General features: G+C 37.9%; 2 protein-coding genes across 8 annotated transcripts; both read left to right on the top strand.

Moving 5' to 3' along the window:
• The first annotated feature begins 971 nt into the window (after window positions 1-971).
• Window positions 972-12071, top strand: LOC135598799 (uncharacterized). 3 transcript variants are annotated; one of them, XM_065093133.1, is made up of 11 exons: window positions 972-1463; window positions 1577-1719; window positions 1804-1986; window positions 2138-2237; window positions 2332-2362; window positions 2977-3019; window positions 5193-5345; window positions 5948-8117; window positions 8888-10271; window positions 11491-11574; window positions 11679-12071. In XM_065093133.1, exons 2-11 carry the CDS (start codon window positions 1658-1660, stop codon window positions 11735-11737), a joined length of 4269 nt encoding a protein of 1422 aa, XP_064949205.1. In that variant the 5' UTR covers window positions 972-1463; window positions 1577-1657; the 3' UTR covers window positions 11738-12071. The 3 variants fall into 3 exon arrangements, with proteins under 3 accessions (XP_064949205.1, XP_064949206.1, XP_064949207.1); XM_065093134.1 differs by having other exon boundaries at window positions 972-1493; XM_065093135.1 differs by lacking the exons at window positions 972-1463; window positions 1577-1719; window positions 1804-1986; ... (1 more) ...; window positions 2332-2362; window positions 2977-3019 and adding an exon at window positions 3032-4179.
• A 65-nt stretch (window positions 12072-12136) lies between these two features.
• Window positions 12137-19505, top strand: LOC103991262 (uncharacterized). 5 transcript variants are annotated; one of them, XM_018829097.2, is made up of 7 exons: window positions 12137-12469; window positions 12829-13243; window positions 14853-15064; window positions 15458-16160; window positions 16510-16757; window positions 17431-17522; window positions 18569-19505. In XM_018829097.2, the coding sequence occupies exons 4-7, from the start codon at window positions 15512-15514 to the stop codon at window positions 19185-19187; spliced, it is 1608 nt and encodes a 535-aa protein (XP_018684642.1). In that variant the 5' UTR covers window positions 12137-12469; window positions 12829-13243; window positions 14853-15064; window positions 15458-15511; the 3' UTR covers window positions 19188-19505. The 5 variants fall into 5 exon arrangements, with proteins under 5 accessions (XP_018684642.1, XP_009408920.1, XP_064949208.1 ...); XM_018829095.2 differs by having other exon boundaries at window positions 12205-12469; window positions 14853-14961; XM_009410645.3 differs by lacking the exon at window positions 14853-15064 and having other exon boundaries at window positions 12138-12344.
• The last annotated feature ends 441 nt before the right edge of the window (window positions 19506-19946 follow it).

The raw sequence follows: 19946 nt of genomic DNA, 5'->3' as shown, positions 1-19946 counted from the left end.
TTTTAGTTAATTTTTCTGATTATTTTAATCATATTTTTTTAATAAAAAAATAATCAATATTAATTAAGTTTCAACTAACAGTCAATTGATATAGAATATACAAGTATATTATATATGAATAACATGAAATATATTAATGTAGAGGGACATATGAGTTATTTTGCCTAAAGGAAATTGATAGGAAGCACTTCTTCCCCTCAAAGCTATAGTTTTTCTAAAAGAATGATAGCAGTTGTTGCCAACTATTCACTGCTCATTTAACTAAAAATTCATGTCTTCAGCACTTATCATGCCACATATTAAAATAAGCTAATGTTAGGTTGATTGCAATGTGGAAAATGATCAACTAAAGCTCCAACAAATATAGGAAAGAGTGAAGTCAACAAAGCTGTGTTGTATTGTAAACTACACTTCTTGATCACAGTGCAGAGGGAAACAACACATCTGTTCATTGGCATCTTCTTGTTGTCCATCACATAGATAGTTTGCAAAGAGAACTTTGATCATTTTAAGTAGGCAATGCTATCACTCATCACCTAAATTGATGTAGAATTAGCCACAATAACCCAAAAGAGAAGTTTGATGTTAAAAAATGTTCCTCTATAAAATAGGACTATTTATTTTATATTAAAAATAATAAATCATTTATCATTTTAACACTCTTTTTTTTCCTTTCAGAGTTTTATTTGTTTTTTTCTTCCTCTAAACCTTCTGATATATATAAAAATATATAGATGTAATTTTATTAAAATAATAACAAATTATTTTATGTATACCAATATTATTCAAAATTTAAATTGAATCAAAACATCATATGGAATTTTTTTTATTGGTGGATTGAAGTAGAATAAAACATTTTTGAAACTGACACAAATATCAATTTCATGTTATTTCCTATTTCAATGAGGGGTATAATAGGCAGTTCATGTTTCCATCAAGAGCCGCTAAAAGCTGTCTTAAAGCCCCACAGAACACGCTCTCAAAACATATCAGCCTCTTCTCTCTTCTTCTGTCTTCTCCTCAAGCTCTCTTTCTCTTCCCTCAAGCTCTCTTCTCTCTATCCATCCGAGGAAGACGAGATATAGAGCGTGACGAGTACTGCAAACGCCACCTTCGACCATTTCGCGACACTACGTTCGGACTCGGAAGTCTCCTGCATCGCTCCTATTGGCACCCACTTCGGCTTCTTTTTGCCCGGATCCCAGATCGAGACCGGGGATCCGTGGAGGCGCCGCCAAGGTGCGTTTTTGATGAGATCCTAGAGCCGATGCCTCACCTCCCCGCGGCTTGAAGACCTCGACCGGGCCATCGGGGGCTTCTTGGCCTCAACCGGCGCTCGATGCCCCCGCATTGCCGGCGCCCGTTGCGAATCTGTCGAATCTGCGGGAGTCCTTGTGGGGGCGTTTGTTTTCTGTCTGGGCCTTTGGCTTCGAGGTGGATCATTTGGTGGTTGGTTTGATCTGGTAGATCTGAGTGACTCTTCCTATCTTGACGTGTGTACAAGATGCGATTTTTATTACTTAGATCGGCGCACGATGGGGTTGGGTGAAGAGGTCGCCTGTTTGAAATCTTGCAGGGTTTGAGGGTTCGGGGATTTTGTATCGTGGAGGAGTGGAGTTGCCACTGAACTGATAAAGGAGCCACTTTGCTGTGTCGAATGATGAATTCCGACGCTTCTCTCGATTGTGCTTTGTTTGAGCTCTCGCCAAGGCGGTCACGGTGAGAATGCTCCTTCAAGATGGTTTCGAGGTTCCATTTTTTTGGCAATAATATTGAAAGGAAAACAAATATCACCTTTTGCAGGTGTGAATTGTTTGTATCGGGAAATGGGAAAACGGAGAAGATTGCATCTGGTTTCTTGAAGCCGTTTGTCACACATTTGAAGGTTGCAGAAGCACAGGTCGCACGGGCAGGCAAGTCAATAAAGCTTGAGGTTGATAGATCGAGGAATGATGGCTCATGGTTCAACAAAGGAACTCTTGAAAGGTTGGATTGAGATATGCTGCGACCTCTGCACCTCAATTTGGAGTCTTTAGACCATTTTTTATCATTTATGATGTAGCATACTCCATGAACTATTAATTGATTGAAAAAGAGCTTATGTTCAATTTTCATTAAGAATAAGTATTGGCCGCAGGTTTGTTCGGTTTGTTAGTACACCTGAGGTGCTGGAATCAGCCAATACATATGATGCGGAGATGTCACAGTTGGAAGGGGCTAGGAGAATATATTCACAGGTGATAAATGCACTTAATTGCAGAACATATTTATTTGGAATCTGAATTAACTTTGTTTCACTATTGTCTGAAAATGCACTACTTTTTAATCCAGGGTGCAGGAGATATGCTTTCTGGCACATTAGGTATATCTGGTTTTTCCATATGGTTGTTATCTCAGATACCACTTTTGTTTCTTGATGAGATAATGTATCGTTAGAGAGCCTTCTTACTGTATGTACTTGCATCTAGTGGAATCGTTAAAAAAAAGTGGTCCTCTTCTATGACATCCACAAATAACCCTATTGAGTTTGGTGTGTCTTGGATATGTACAACATTTTATATGCCATTTATCCTGCACATAGCTGGAGACTAATTTTTATTACTGTGGATGACTTGTATACATTTGCACTGTCCAATTAAGCTTTAAATCCTTTAAATAATTATATATTCGTTTTTCACTTTGTTATCTCAAATTGTGTGGGCTAACCTTGCCAAATCATCTTGATGACTCTAGGTTAGGAGAAAAAGTAACATCAATTTTATGTACATAATGCATGCTAAGTGTGATGGTCCTCTATACATTAGAAACTTATGTTTTCCCAGTTTTAAGTACCTAATCATTTTATGATGCCAATCAGAATCTCGTAGACATTTGTAATCCATGAGCATGCCTTTGGTGTTCTTGTTTTTATTTGATTTATAACTTCTGTATCAGTTGCATCTCTTGTTAATGCAAATTTTTTGGTTTTCTATTCAGGTGAAGGTGATACAAATACTGTAGCAGCTACAGATATAACAAAGTAACATTATCTTCTTCTTGCTTACCTGAACAAACAAGGATGAAATTTATTATTTGTTGTGGCAATTGCAACATGAATTCTTATTTGAAGTACCATTCTCTTTAACTTAGAGATGGACCATAAACAAACAATCAAATCAATAATGCAATCCCAGAATAACTTGCCTGCTAATTTTGCTCTTATAATTTTAGAAAAAACAATTAAAAATGCATATCATGAAAGAAACAAGTGGTTAATATTTTTATTTGATTATGCCATTTAACTTCAGTATGATTATTCTTGGAATTATTACGTAACTAGGCCCACATGGGCATAGTATCACCTTTAAACTTGAAATTTCTAATAAGTTGTTTCTTTAAATTAGACAAGGGGACTTCTCTCTGACATATTAGTGTGTATGACATGTACAACTGACCAGTTTACAAATTTGCACCTGTACTCAGGTGGGTGCTGATTGCCTCCCTATTACCTATCTTTATCTTAAGGAATCCTATTTTACTTTATTTTTTTTCCCAAAAATTCCCTGCTACTGTTGAGCACAGTAGTATTTTCTTTTAATATCTTAATCTTTGGATTTTATTAATTCAAGTATCTAGTCTTATCCTCAAGCTATCTTCTTGCTAGTCTTTATTCTTTCTCTATGGACTGCTTGGCTGACTGTGGGCTTGTCAAATTAGGCCTATAGCACCTGGATTTCAACCTGTTGGTTGGTGTGGTTAATCATCATATAGCAACGAGCAGAGCGCTAAGATAGACAGATAGAGAGGAAGTTAGAAATAGTGGAAGGAGGGGAAAACGAAATTGAAGGATAATGATGAAGATTCTTCTCCTTGTTATTATTATATCGTTTTAAGAACATATCTTTGTTAGGAAAGGCTTTCTTCTGATAAGTTAATGTTGGAGGGAATCCTAACAGTTAACAATGAGGACAGCTGGGAGTAGAAGAGTGTGCCCAGTAAAGCTGACATCATTGTGGCATGGATGCATTATAAGTTGGACTGCAAACTGCAGGTTCAGTGATTGACAAATAAAAAGTAAGCTTAGCTGAATGTAATCAGGACAATTGGAATCATCGAACATATGTAGGTCACAGTACATTTGAAGGCCTAGTAGGACTTGGGATGTCAGAAAATACAGAGATTGCAAACACTTCAATGAAGGTGATTCTGACTTTGATACGAACTGATAACATTGTAAATTGTTTTGTATACCTTTGCATTTACTCTTCCATTAAGCTTCTATCAAATATTTTTTAGGTCAGAAATTATGGAACTTCAGATGTTGTCCTTACTTTTAACCCTCATTTACAAGTGAACTACCTCCAGTCTGTGATTGGACAATTCCTGCAAACCGATTACATTCCCAAGTTTCACCTCTCTGATTTAACCTAACACTTGATTTATAATAAACTCTTCTGCTCACTGCATCTGAAGCCTAATAATGAAATAAGAATTTATAGCAAAGAAAATGTTCAACACAGCAAGTATATGATTCTTTGTATTGAGAAATTAAATAGAGGATATTTACAGGGGATTAATTATTTCTCATAGTTGTACATTTTCCAGGAAGTAACATAATAGAACTGAATTCTACTGTAGACCTTACTACTAGCAATAAAATTATGCATGATTGCTCTCATGATGAGATTAAACCTGCTCAACTCTAGGGCCAAAAGTAGTTCTTTTAGATGCATCATATCTGATTTGGCAAACTTACCTTCATGTTGCCCATGATCAGTATGCACACCTGGCTGTTAAGAAGTGAGAAAATCAAGTTGAGCTGATACAATAACTAGATTGGGTTGTAGTTAACTAGTTATATCTTACACATTTGTATCGTATACTTTACTGCAGGATATCATGCCATGTGGATCCATAAAAACCGTGATTCTGAGATATCTTTCTGTTTTTTCTTAAACCTGCAATTTGATTTCTTTTGGACATCCAGTAGACATTGTCATCGATCAATTCCACTGTTTGTAATTGGGAGTATTTCTGTGCCTGTAAATATGAAAATAATCTGCCAAGTTCACTGAATTTCCTGTATGCATTTGCCAAAGGCTCCAAGTCTGACAATTAGTTGAAGTTGAAAAAGTAAAAGACTAGTGATAATGTGATATAATTACTTCCTGTTTCTTCAGCTAGTAGTATGTCATTTATGGTTTCCTTTGCAGGAAGGAGCTTCTGAGAGCGATTGATGTAAGGCTTGACACTCTTAAGCAAGATCTGGCGACAGCTTGTGCTCGGGCATTTTCTGCTGGTTTTTCCATTGACAATGTCTCTGAGCTTCTTCTCTTTGCAGAATATTTTGGTGCAAATCGCCTAAAGTAAGTTTTGGATCTCTAAATCCGATATATTATTTATACAGCCAAACAATGAAAAATTGATCTTTTTACCAGATGTAGCAGTTGAGGGAGACAAAAATTGGTTAATAGTCCTTGGTCTAAATTTGTGTTGATGTACCCTAGTTCTGCTGCCAATTAAGATTTTCTAGGCCTTATAATTTGGGTAAAAGGTGTTGTTTGACTTTAACTTCCATAGATGTTTGGGTATTTTGATAATTATTTGCGAACATAGTGAAAATTTTAATCTCAATTTTTAACCACAATGTGGAAACACCTTGCATCCAATTATTGAAGCACTTTATCTGTGGCACTGAGATTCATCATGGTAGTTGAGGGGTTTTTTCTATTGTGATGTTGAGGAAATACTCTGTGTGGTCTATTTTAGTCATATGCATTTTAGCTGAAAACATTCATATTTTTTAATCATGATAAACAGGATACTGAGATTGCATATCCAATTTATTTTTCTTTCTTGTCTGTGTTTGCTGTTGATTTCTTGTTTTTCTCATATCGACTAATGTTTTCTGAATTTACAATGACGTTGATATTGATAATAACTTCCAAACTTGTGGTGTTGGCAACAGTGATGCGTGCAATAAATTCATCGTGCTTTGCCAAAGTCACCCTGAGCTTACGAGCCAGCAGCAGTTGCAGTCTATGCCTTTACATTTGAAAAGCTTTGCTGATGTGAATACTCGATCATCCTCAAGCTCAGACATGTCAATAGATGAGCCAGAGTTTGAAAATGATGGTGCTCCTACACCACCTGATGGTGGTGATATCCAGCTTCACAAGTCCAACATAAGACAACCATCACGGCTGAATACAACAGAGTTATCAGGTACATCTCAACAGGCCAAGCCCATCCAATGGCGGAGGGCAGTGTCGGAGGAGCCTCTTCCTTCTGCTTCATCATCTAATGAGCCAGCTCAGCTGGATGTAGGAGGGAGTTTTAGGCGGCTTAGTGTGCAGGACCGGATCAACCTCTTTGAGAACAAACAAAAAGAACAGTCTGCAAGTTCTAAAAATATCAACACTGCAGGTGTTGTTAATAGGGTAGTAGCAGGTAGAGGGGAGCATAGGAGGCTCCCTTCTGATGTTTCAGAGAAATCAGTGTTGAGAAGGTGGAGTGGTGCTAGTGACATGAGCATCGACAACGGCAGTAATAGTAATAGTGTTAATGGCCAGAAAGAAAGTGGAGGTGCTGTTGGAACTCCTGCAACTGGCAATTTACAGCTTCCATCAAAAAATAAAACTGAAGAGACTGAGACACTTGGGTTGAAGGATACTGCAACATCACAATGCCGGTTGGATCTTAAAGAAAGAACAACAGATACTTCTTCTTCCTTACAGTCCGAGTGCAGAGGATTTTTTGGCAGTAGAGATTGTCTAAAGGATGAGGATGTCAAGTTCACTGTAACTAAAGTCGGATCAGACTTGGAGGAGGAGCAGGGCAAGCATCATATGAGTGCTTCTGTGAGCAGGGTGGATTACTGTGGACTGGGTGATCAAGATGCTTCTAGGACCCACCAAATAGGCTTTCCAGAAACTAGCAACAATGCTGAACTGAAAGAACATGCAGCCTGTGTTATCCAATCAAAGGAAGAAAAACATGTGCAAATGGAAGACCAAGCAGCTTCGCCAGAAATATCACAAGCTCTATCAACTGCTAGTGAGAAGGTTAGTTGGACAGATCAAGAAATTCTGCCGCCCCCAAAAAGAGGGGTTCCTTTGCAAGCAGATGGTAATGGGGTGAAGGACCAAGCAAGGCTAGTTAACCGATTTCGAAAATTTGGGAGAAAAACAGATGCTGAAGTGAAAGAAGTGAAAGCAAAAGATCCATCAGATTCTCAGTTCAAAGTTTCATCGGATTTTCCTTCAGAGAGTGATCTACAGAATTCTCAATCTCAGAGGAAAACTTTTCCTGTAAGAGTGGAAGAAACAGGGGGAAGAAATGCTGGTACCTCTCGTGCAACAACAAAAGAAGATGCCAAGTACCAGGGTTTAAATTGGCGTCAACAACCATCTGTTACTGAGAGAAGTGTGGATGAAAGAAGACGTCATGAAATAAATCAACCGCTTGCCTTTCCATTAGAGATTGCTAAGGAAAAACTGGAGGTAGTTGAACCACCTTTTGCACAATGGATGGAGCAGGTTCAGGTTATGATGCCATTGAAAGGAAACCAAGAGTTAAATGATGAATTATGGATGAAGGCTAATGAGTTGGAAAAGCTTTTCGCTGCACATAAGCTCAGAACTCTCAGTGAGCAGACAACTTCCTCTCGAAGAAGCAGACCAGTGGATGTCCAGGAGGATCATGTTCCCATGGTAATGGAGAAAAGACACACAGTGGTCCTTCCTGATCACTTGCCAGAGAAAACACTTATGAGGGAGACTTCTAACAGTAAGGTAGACTTTGATGCCAATTTCCTGGAGAAGGTAGGCAATAAGGAGTATGCTAGTAGCATAAGCCAAAATCTTGAAACTCTCAGTCCATCAGATGATTCTAGAGGAAAGTTTTATTATAAATACATGCAGAAGCGGGATGCAAAGCTATTAGAAGAGTGGGGAACAAAAAGCGCTCAGAAGGAAGCAAAAATGAAGGCAATGCGAGACAGTCTGGAACGTAGTCAGGCTGAGATGAATTCCAGATACTCCAGATCTGCTGATAGACAGGGTTCAAAATACACTCATCGTCTTGCAGAAAATCTGAGATCTTTTAGCAATAGCTCGACATTACGAAGCAAAAACCAGGTGGTGATATAAATTGTCCTTGTAACAATCTTTTATTTTTAATGTTTGTGCGTAAATTTCATCTAGGGTTGTCATAGTATAACTGCATATTAATTAGTCTCCAGATTATAGAAATGACATCCTTAGATCTGGAGTAAATCCTGACTGCAATTTCAGAATACTCAATGAGCTCAAGAATTTTCAATTTTCAATTTTCAATTTTCAATTTTCATGTCTGTTTCTCTTCAATTACATGCTAACTTTATGTAACTAGTTGAGTTCATGTTGTGAGATATATATCTGACCAAAATTCTTACTATGGTTATGTCTGTTCTAGACCAAATATAATTGCAGAACACATTGGCCCTACCTCTCTGCATTGGTACAAACCTCCTGATGTGCTGCCTTTTTTGTCTATTCAAGACTAGAGAGGGCTGAAATTAGCAGTCAAGGAAAAAAAAGGGAAGGACATCATAGCTTGTCTGATCACACTGAATTTATAGTGAATTCGTTAGGTTCTATTTTCACTGTTTGGCACCAATCAAATATGTGGTTCATATTTTTAAAATCATTATAACATGTATAACAGTAACTGAATATGCATTTTCTTTGGAATATTTGTGATCTCTCTTTATTCTGTAGCAAAATATCTTTGACTCTTCTTTTACTTGCTTGTAGCTGTTGATAATCTGCTGATCAATCAGTTGTATTTCCTTTAAACATATTGTACAGGTGATCTAATTTTTCTACAATAGTTTTTGGCTAAACAAAAGTTGTGCTTCTGGTAGCAGGCTGTCGGCTCTGCTCAGGAAGAGGAGGAAGACCTGGAAGAATTGTATGAACAAGTTGGTCAAGGCCAAGATGCATCATACAATGGTCCATTTGATGATTATTCTTCTAGAAGTACTAACTCCATTAAACTTCTCCCTGCAAGAACTTTGCCTTCTTCCACACTTCGGACATCAGTAGCTTCAGCTCAAAAGCCTTCTGGAAAGTCTGCCAAATCTGTTTCCACAAAACACAGGTCTCAAACTGAAAATCCTCTTGCTGAATCACTTCCCAACTTCTCTGACTTCAGAAAGGAGAATGCAAAGCCATCAGCAGCAGTTAATAGGGTAAACACACGAGAGAAGGCAAAAGTCCTTTCTAGAAGCAAGAGCATCATTGAAGAGACTAACCTTGTTAAGGAAGCCAAGCCACGAATGTCTCAGTCAATGAGAAAGAGTACACCTATTCCTGTTGAATTCAAGGACCTTTCTCCTGTCAATTCTGATAGCCTTGATCTCACATCCTTTGGGTTTTCTAGGGCACAAACAGATTCTGCTTTTATCAATAAAATCCAGAAGAGCGGGGAGTTTAAACCATTCTTAAGGAAAGGGAAAGGTACAGGTTCTGATTTTGGAGCTAATGTAGCTAAACCTAAAGCCTCTATGATTTCTGAGGTAAACAAGGATGGAGAGCATTTTGAAGGCATAATTCAGCATACGGATTCGCTTGACCTGGATAAACATGTATTGGAGAGATCGTCTGTCGAAGGAGATCCTAAGGTTGCTGATTTTCCTGTTGACTCAGATAGTGAAAAGCCAAGACAGAGTGTAGAATATGAAAATTCTGATGATTTTGTCTCAGAAAATGGTGATGTTCAAAGGTTCCTATCCCAAGCAGATTATGATACAGCTACTGCTTCTCCAAAGTTCGAAACTTCTGTAGGGAACGCACAAGAGTCACCAGGAGAAAGCCCTCGATCATGGAACTCACAACACCACGATTCATTTTCTTGTGTTCATGAGGCAATATCTGTAGATTCACCTGCAGGTAGTCCGGCATCCTGGAATTTACACCCTCTGAACCAAATGATAGAGGCAGATGCTGCTCGAATGAGGAAGAAATGGGGAAGTGCTCAGATGCCTATGATTGTTGCTAATGCATCCCAACAATCACGCAAGGATGTCACAAAAGGTTTTAAGCGATTATTGAAATTTGGAAGGAAGAGTAAGGGTGTAGAGTCTCTAGTAAATGACTGGGTGTCTGCTTCAACAGCTTCAGAAGGTGATGATGACACAGAAGAAGGTCGTGATTTGGCAACACGACCAACAGATGATTTGAGGAAGTCGAGAATGGGGTACTCACTTCCAAATGATGGGTTCAATGAAGGAGAAATCTTTCCTGAACAAGGTAGCATTCTTTTCCTCTTGTATAACTTCTTCACCATTTTTGACAAATGGGATTCTGTTATTCCTTTCATAAATGTTGCTTCCTCTGATCATGTATTTTACCGCAGTTCAGTGTATCCTAAATCAATGAGTCCTTTTTTCTTCTATGCTCGGTGCATGGTGGTATTACTGTATCATGCCAGGCAGTTCGTACTGCACAGATATGGAGTCTGAACATGGAATGCACATACCAATTCTATTGATTAGTACCCCCTTGGTTGGTTTTACCGGTTGAATATGTTGAATCCTCTAAGTGACCCATTACTTATATAAAGTAGGATTTGGTCAATGAATACCTCAATTTCGCCCTGCCAATTCATGGGTTGCCCTGAAGGCTTGACCTATGAATGCCTTTTCCGCTGGCTAGTCGCTAAGGGTCAAGAACATTGGTGCTTAAGTGGAAATTATATTTTTTGCATATCCTCATTTTCCTTTTTCTTTGTCTCTTCTTTTATTCAATGTTAGTACATCCACATTGATACGATGATGTACTGTGCCTTACCTGTTACATGTGGCGGCAGCCACCTGGCATGGAATTTTTCTATGAAAAGGGAACTAATTAACTTATCCAAAAAGTCATCGTCGGATATTGACTTGTTATATCAAGCTTGAATTCCATAAGGTTCTTGTCTAGATGATTGCTCTGCTTTTTCACAGGCTTGTCAGAAGTCCTCACTTGCCTGACCAATGCTTTCTTTTGTAGTCACCAAAATGTGGAAGTCTTCAATCATGTAATGTTTAGCCTTGGATGCAACCAACTCAGAATAACAAAAAATTTCAGCTTCATGCAGTTTTTTTCATTTTGATCATCGACTGTGAGAGCCATATTATCAGAAAACAAAGATAGGGTTCAATTCAGGAAACAGCCACTAATAATAGGTGATGGGATGGCTGGTTTAAATGGTAAAGATTATATAAACAAAATCTGATGGTCTTTGAGCTGTTGCAAGGATGTAAAACGTCAATAAGATACTCAGACGTGTTCTTAACCTTGCAGTTAACCATATAACTCCGTCAAAGAAGGTATTTGTTGGTACAAAATATAGAGTGACTTTGTATATCTTTTGATGACCTCCTGATCCATTGTCTTTTCTTCTAATTGGTGAATCATGACATGAATATATAATATATAGAATTTAGAAACTTATTATGCTAAGATTGCATATGTTTGTTATATGCAGCTCAATTGTTGCGCAGCACCATTCCAAATCCTCCTTCAAACTTCAAATTGGGAGAGGATCCTCTAACCGGAAGCTCCCTGAAAGGTAACAACAGCATCCTGATTCTGGACCTCACATTTGCCGAGTATTTCCGTGAGATATTTTGTATCTTGAATTGGCTTCTTACATAGTGCCTAATTTTTTTGCAGCACCACGCTCTTTCTTCTCTCTGTCTTCATTCCGGAGCAAGGAATCCAAGCCCAGGTGACACTGGATTACCTAGAAGCTCAAAGTAACGACACGATATGGCTTAGGTACATATTGTTACAATTTTCCAATAGATGCGATGTTGCAGCTCTAGTGTGTTGTATGTATCCTTCCATCTCAGTTCTTGTTCGTGGGTTCTCGACCACAGTCATCTGTTGTTTTGTTGTAGATTTGGTTGAGTAGAATTTGTTAGGCTATTGCATGGCCGACCGAGGTGTTCTTTTTTCAGTTGTAGCATGTCTTTATATTACCAAAATTTGTCTGAACAGGAACAAGCAAGAGTATGGTAGTAAGCAATCGATTTGTACAAATGAGAAGGCTTGCTCTTTATCTTATTCTTCTGTTTCTTCCTTTCTGTGGTTCATATATTCTTGTCACAGAGAACAATCATTCATATGTTGTTCTCTATATGCTGTGCATATATTAAGAGGTTGTGTGTCTCTTTACAAGAAACAGTTCTTGGGTTACTCTTCGCCAAGTAGGCCTCAGTGTAAGTCCATGAACAAGCCTATTTTGGCGCTCGAGTTCTTTCTCCGAACACCTTCGGTGCACACCTTTGGCCGGTGGTCGAGGAACGGCTCAGCGTGGATGCCGGAGTACAGGAGCAGGTGCGGCCCCGAACACCTCCCGTGGCCATCGACCGTGATCGATGCATCGTTCTGGTTAATCGATCGGAGGCCGAGCTACTCATCTCGTCATTGAAATTATGGTTCTGATGAGGGGTCTGATACAAGTATGCTCTCTAATACCTTCTCCTGCCTACGTTCTTCGGTGTCGATCACCTATTCTATCGTCTTTAGAGAGAAAAAGAAGAGAATTTGTAGATCCTCATCGAAGTATTTACCTGGGCTTTTCCATCATTGAACCAAACAGGCATCGAATTCCTGTTTCGCCTGTACATCTGCCTTCCATTCTTCCACTCTGTCTTCTCTTCGATCATTTGGACTTCCGAGAAAGCTTCCATCTAGTCTAATCAATGGAATGAATACATTAAACTGCATTCTACTTGACGCCTGTAGTTGTGCACTCCATTACGCGATCTGTTCTCTCTTCTTCCTTCTTACGTCTGTCTTATCCTTTCTGTGACTGCAGGTTTTTATCCTCAATAGAGAAGAATGGAGCGCCATCAACTCAAATAAATTACGAAGTCAATTAATGCAGCACGTCCTTCCACCATTCATGACGACAACCCCACACCAAATCTTTGAGCTGCAGTAACCCACCCACCGCAAAGCAAGACAGAGACCCGCCCTGAATGATTCCGTGGCGACGGGGACTCCACAACCGCCTCATCTCCCACCTTCCGTCACGGCAGATGTTGCGCATCCTCGTGGCCTCACCGCTTATGGTGAGATGGGCCTCGTCCGGGGGTCAAATCTCGCTTGAAAGGCACGGGAGAACTCCCCTTGCCGCGCGAGCCAAAGCGTCGCGTACCAATTGTTTTCTTAAGCGGTCTTCCATGGGTTAGAGCCCCAAAAGCTCCCTGCTCCCTGTTCTTCCTTGGCAGGTGCGCATCTAAGACTTGTTTCTTCTCCTTTTCTCGATTGCACAGGAGCTATTCATTATGTTTTGGTCTGCATGAGTCAGTATGATTCAGCTTCTGCTGTTCTAGTTGTCCATGCATGTGATAAAGCAGGAGTGCATGCTCATATTTGTTCTTTTGCTTCTGTTTCTTCATCTCAAACTAAATGCTACAATTGATATCATGGTTGATGCATTCAAGATCTGTTTTTTCTCCCTTTTTCCTGTCGTTAAATGTTTGATTGTACAGGACTTCCATCATGCTTTTGTACAGATGAGTCCGTACAATTCAACTGTGTATGCTTGTAATTGCCCATGCATGTGTTGTTTTGCAGGAATCTGCAGTAAGTTATTTGCTTCGTGATCAAATTTGTTATTTTGCTTCTGTTGATTGGTCGATGGATTAATCTCCTTAGTGAAAAGATGCCTGCATTCAATTCAGAACCAATGGGTTCTATTATCTTCCACAATTCAGAACCAATGGCTATTCATGTTCTTCTTATTTGGTTCTAGTCGCTTCTTAGTTTTGCATCTTGGTGTTTGGATAAGTCTGTTTGACATGAATCGTGCAAAGATATAATGTATTTTTAAGCTCAAATGCTCCTTGCTGTGAATTCTCTTTGGTGTTTCTTACTCTGGCTTTAAAGTTTAGGCCATCTTTGTGATTTTTTTCATTTGATTTAGTGTTGAAGCATTTCACTGATTGTCCAAGAGGGCACTAAAGTCTCATTTTGGCAACAATTTATCATTTATTTTGGTTATATGGTGGGCAAGATGGCCTACATGGTTTATTAAAAGATAAATATCAAATGGGGCAGAGAAAAAAGAAACAGACCTTGAATCATCTATATATTTGGTTTAACAATGTTTGCTGATTACCCTCGAAATGTTTGAATAAATGCATTACTGCAGTTGGATTTCAAATTCAGGTGGGTAGTATAGGGCTCTGCTTTTTTTCTTCTCCGTCTGCAGTTGAACTTTTCACAAACATTTTTTTGGGGGTAAGTTCCACTAGTATTTTCTTTGACCCAGAAGGGCACTACCTTTCATATTCCTGTTGTATATGATACCAACATGAAGACCTTTCAATACAGATCTACCAAGTGAAAGATTTACATCTGTATCAGTGGTATTATGCCTGTAGCAAGTAAAAACCTGCTGAATTTTCTCTATGGACCATTTCCAATCTTAGACACTGGTATGATGAGAGAATGGTACACCTTTCAATAATTTATGCTCTAGCTTGTTCTCTCTGTGAACTAGTTTAAATAGTACTGAAAGATATTGACAGGTCTAAAACTAACTCATTTTGCAACTTGAGGATAAGGTTTTGAGATTTAAATTATTTAGTTTCGTTTCTTTAAAAAAGAAAAACAGAAGGGTTGACCCATAAAATATATCAAGGCCATCTGTTTCTTTATGAAAATCAATATGATTCTTCTTTTAGTTTTGGATTTGTGGAACATAACTAGTTGACTTTGGTGAATAAAATAGGAAAAGAATGAGATCTGTATACAGCTGTACAATATTAGAATAGCCTTAATCAATCTAATGCTCATCCCTTATGGATTTATTTTGTACTCTGATATAAACAGGAGGAACCATAGCAGACAACTACCTCAAAACAAAGTATAGTGAAACATTATAATGGGAGTGGTTCAGTGAGCACAACAAGTTGATCCTGGGTGTACTTGTGACAGATTTGTAAGTGGTGTTTGATGACTTACAAATTGTCATCCGGGAGTAATATTCTTTATCTGTGTAGAGAAAAAGTGCAGCACATATTTATACCCGATGGTGTTTGATTGTAAGTAGTATTTGATGATTCACTATCTGATGCTTTATCTTGCAGGCTTTAACAAAATTCCTTGTGTTTATATTTGTCATGGTTAGAAACTTGCCATTATCTTAGGAGATGCAAGTTTGACAATGGGTCATAAAGCTCTAGTTATTATTTTTTCAGAAGAAAGCAAACTCTTGAATTTTATGTGGTGTGCTCTAACCACATTAATGTGTAATGTAACTAGTTCTATCTTCTATGCAAGTTATTTCTTACTATTAATTTCCTATACAAAACATTCTGTTTCCTTTCAATAATTGATTGTTTGATTTTTTTTAAAAATTGAAGAATGTATTTTCACTTTTATTTCCTTGATATTACTTAATGTGTGTTTCATGTTATTCTCTGTTCTTTGCACAGTTGTTGTCACTTCAGAGTTCAGACATATCTAAAGGTTAGAAGGGGAGGAGGAACATGGCATCTCTTACTCCAGGGGTACTAATAAAGCTTCTCAAGAACTTAAATACTGACATAAAAATATGTGGAGAATACCGGTCAGTTCTTCTTCAAGTAATCAGCATTGTGCCTGCTTTGACTGGCTCAGAGCTTTGGCCAGACCATGGTTTCTTCATAAAGGTCTCTGATTCTTCGCATTCCACATATGTTTCATTATCTAAAGATGACAATGACCTGATCTTAATGAACAAGCTTCAACTTGGGCAATTCATCTACATTGACAAAGTTGAGGCTGGAACCCCAGTTCCAGTCCTTGTTGGTGTGCGACCTGTGCCTGGAAGGAACCCGTGCATTGGGAATCCAAAGGATCTAATGAATATGTTGGTATTTTCTGACGCTTCAGATACAGCCGATCATTTAAAGAACACTTCCAGGTCATATGAATTATTTGAAGGGGAAAAAGAGAGCCCAAAACATAGAGTAGACATCAAAGAAGAGAAGAATGTGGTTGCTTCTCGATACATGCAAGGTGTTTTAAGGAGTAATGTGAAAAGTTCTGGTTCAGAATCTTATTCTATTAATGATAAAATTGAAGAAAATAGTAGTGTTATTGAACCAGAGAAGAAGACTATTCCTTCCAGAGTCAAGCACGAGACTAAACGTCAGGGTAAGCATTCAAGCAAACACATCTTCACATGAAAGTATATAGAGATCTATTATTATATTATGCTCATGACTTACTAGTAGCTGATAAAGATAGACAGGCCCTGAAAATCCTCATGGCATTACCCAGCTAAGCTCTCTCTCTCTCTCTCTCTCAATTTCTCTCTCTGAATGACAGCTAGTCATTGTTAGTATCACAAGAGTAATCATAATCTCCCTATTATCTATCTTTATGAAAGAGCTGTGTCATTATTCAATATGGACAAGTCAATCTCTATAGCAGTGAAGTTTCAATGTGTAAATTAATATATAGAATTTCTCTTTAGATCATTGATGGCTGTTCTTGGTGCTAGTATTGCAGCCGAAACCTACAATTCCATGTATTCAGAACAAAACAGTCAATGAAAAGCAGGAAAATTATGTTGCTACCCTTAAAGATGATGCAAAACCTCTGAAGAACATGTCTGTCAAATCTAATCCTATTATAAAGAAGATGTCATCTTCCAACACCATGTCCTCTTCATTGAGCAGCAATAAAAGAAGAGTTGCGGATGCCATCCCATGGGACTCTCTTCCTGCCAGCCTAATCAACCCTGGGAAGGTAATTGACAGTATCATAAATCACTTTCAGAGAGTTCTAGTTGGCATATAAGTTTATAAGAAAGCAGTCTAATCTAAGACAAGGAACTCTTCCATCAATACATGTATGAGTAATTAGCAAATTTTGATAGTTGGAAAGTCCAAAAAATGAAAAGGAACTCATATCGACAATCTAATTTTCTTTCGTTCTTAATGTTTGAACAACCATTAAATGTTCAGTTAGACAAGGAGATTTATGTTAAATCATGCTAAAACATACCTTTGTTGACTGTTCTTATGCCATGTTTAGGTAGTTGACACCCTGGATTTTAAACATGGAAGTCTCTTATCAACATGCTAGTGGGATAAACTTAGAGCATGGACAAATCTTTCTCTTAAAGCAATTTCTTATGAGTGATATCTGTTTTTCTAGCTTTTGCAAAAGTTTGTTTATTCTCACATCTAGACCCCTTGTCTTCAATGCCCTGGTACATGTATATCTTTCCTTCGGTTCTTTGTTGGTGTCAGTCTCACCTCTTAGATATTTCCATTGCAATTTCTCCTCAAGTGTAATCTAGTTTTTCTGTCATGAAATTAAAGTTGCTTGATCTACATCTTTTGTTCTACATTATCACTATGAGTTCTATATCATGTGCGTGTACCCTCCACTTACTTCTTAATTGTTCTCTAAATAGGGAATGGTTAAAAGAAAAGAAATAGCTTTTCTAGTAGCAGCTGAGGCCCAACGAGAAGCGGCTACAGCTGCAGCTCTTGTTAAAGGCCTTAGGTGAGTATGTTATTGAAAATATTTGTCATATTTTTTTCTTCATATTATCACAGTTATTAAAACTTTGAGCCAATCAAACTTTTTATGCATCTTCCATCTTAAATACTCTTGATGCTGGTTTCCCAAGGGAGCTGAGGTTGTTGTTAATCATTGTTTTATTCTTCTGTAACTGATGATGTGGTTTCTCCTATGAGTACTTAGGTTTTTGTCCCAGTAGATAAATCCAGGGTATTTTAAAGTTTAGGGGAATCACAGATGGCTCTCTTAGCTGGGCACGCTCAATTATTGGGATAAAATGGTTAATTTTTTGGTCTAAATTCTGAATGAATTATCACAACCCTAGTGAAGCACATTTCTTAGCTTAGATTTTGATGGAACAACCATCTCTACTTAGTTTTTCATGTTGTACTTAAGTAAGTGATGCATTCTTGTTAATTTAAGCACAAACTTGCTATGCTGTTATCTTTCTCGCTCGTGGAAAAATGTTTCTAGAAGAACTTAGAGTATTGATTGCAAGGTTACATGGTATGTGCAACAGATATGATAACTTCAGTCCCATCATAAAAGTTGAAAACTTCCTTCTGTATCATCCAACACAAGGTTCTAATGCTTAGATCTATAACTATGGTTGTCTCCCCTATAAAGATTTGCATGAGCATATGCAGCCCCTCAATGTTCTAACCTCTGTATGAAATATGTGGATTCTGCTAAATGATGAAATCAAATAAAAATGGTGGGTATGAATGATTGTGCATAGAGTGTTATAAATTTCCAAATGGAACACGTTTGTGGTTTTCTTAATTGAAGTTAATTTCACTAGAAAAACTAAACGAATGAAATCTATAAATGAGGCCAGGAAACCTTGGGCATCACCTGCTATATGGTTTCACATAAATTCACATTTTCAAATGATAGGATATTCATCTGTTGAGAAATGGATAGCCTATTATTGAACTAATTCAAGTTTGATGATCCTTTTTCCACTTCCTGTCTGTTGTCATCCTGCCCTTTTTCTGAGCTAAAAAAGTCATGCTTCTGGTTTTCAGCATATTTGCAGATCTGCGCAAGTCTTCTATGGAGGAGAAGCTCCATGTCTCTCTGGCAAAGTTCTTTTCACTACATCAGCTCTTAAATCAGCCAAACATAGCCATTGAGAAAGATAACTTGACTGGGATACCCAAGCAACTGGCTCAAGAAGGAGAGAAGCTGATTATGAAAACTGCATTGCCTAACAGTAGAAGGGTTCTAAATGCTCCAAACCCTGCAGAGGCATCCTGCGGAAATGAAAAGATAACATGGTCAAGAGGGGATGGCTTGAAGGAGATCCAAGAACTAAGGGCCAATCTCCGACAGGAATCACGGTCATGGTTCTTGAGTTTCTTGGAAAATGCTCTTAACAGTGGCTTCTATGCAGAGTCTCGAACGAAGAAGGGTGTGAAGGATCGTAGCGGAGGGCACTCCAAGGAATCAGATGAACTGATTGCTGTAACACTTTCACAGCTCAAGGATGCAAGTACCTGGTTAGATCAACTTCGAAAAGATGCAGGCACTGAAGCAGATGGATTACTCGGGACCATCGATCGGTTGAAACAAAAGATCTATGTCTGCTTACTTGAACATGTCGAATCAGCTGCATCGGCACTGGAAGTACGAAAAAAATCGTGATTGATGTTTCTTTCAATTCTGAGCTTTTGAGGCTCTCAGGTTGCAGAATCCTCTGAATACCACATTCGACTGGAAGGTCCTTCCTCTAAAATGGTGAAGAGCATTTCCAGGTGAAGAAAAAAATTTAGCATCTGCTTGCAGACATATACATGTTTCCTCAGAAATTGTTCAACTAATTTGCTGTTGTCAATCGATACAGTTTACGCACCAGAAAAACTTGTTCTCTCACTCAACATGAGCTATACTTTGTTGGTTGATCCAAATTACTGTATGTCGATATATGACAAATTTTAGAACATGAATGCTATTTATTTTGAATTTCTGGCTTCCTTTTGATACTTCCAAGTTTAGGATTGAGATATCATGATCCACAATTAGATCAGCCTGTGTGTGTGTGCACCCGCAATTTATAAAGGTAAAGATGCTATTTTTAACTCAAAAGGATGCATTAAATATTTTAGATAGTTAGATTCTTATTGAAATTTAAATATTTAAGGGTAAATTTATAAAGGTGATTAAAAATAATTTATATATTTCTAAATATTTTTAATTGAAGTTAGATAACATTAACTACAATTAACTATGTGAAATATCTTAGTATATGAAAGGATATATGTGTAGGATTTTTTATCATCAAAGATATGCATATTATATTAAAATTTATAAGGGTAAATATGATATTTTAAAATTTAAAAAAAATAGCATAGGAATTTTTTTTATATTTTTGATTTCTTAGGGATATTTAAATAGTTTAGGGTA

This window comes from Musa acuminata, chromosome BXJ2-1, assembly GCF_036884655.1.
Source record: "Musa acuminata AAA Group cultivar baxijiao chromosome BXJ2-1, Cavendish_Baxijiao_AAA, whole genome shotgun sequence".
NCBI classification, from domain to species: Eukaryota; Viridiplantae; Streptophyta; class Magnoliopsida; order Zingiberales; family Musaceae; genus Musa; species Musa acuminata.
This window is presented reverse-complemented; position numbering and strand designations above follow the sequence as displayed.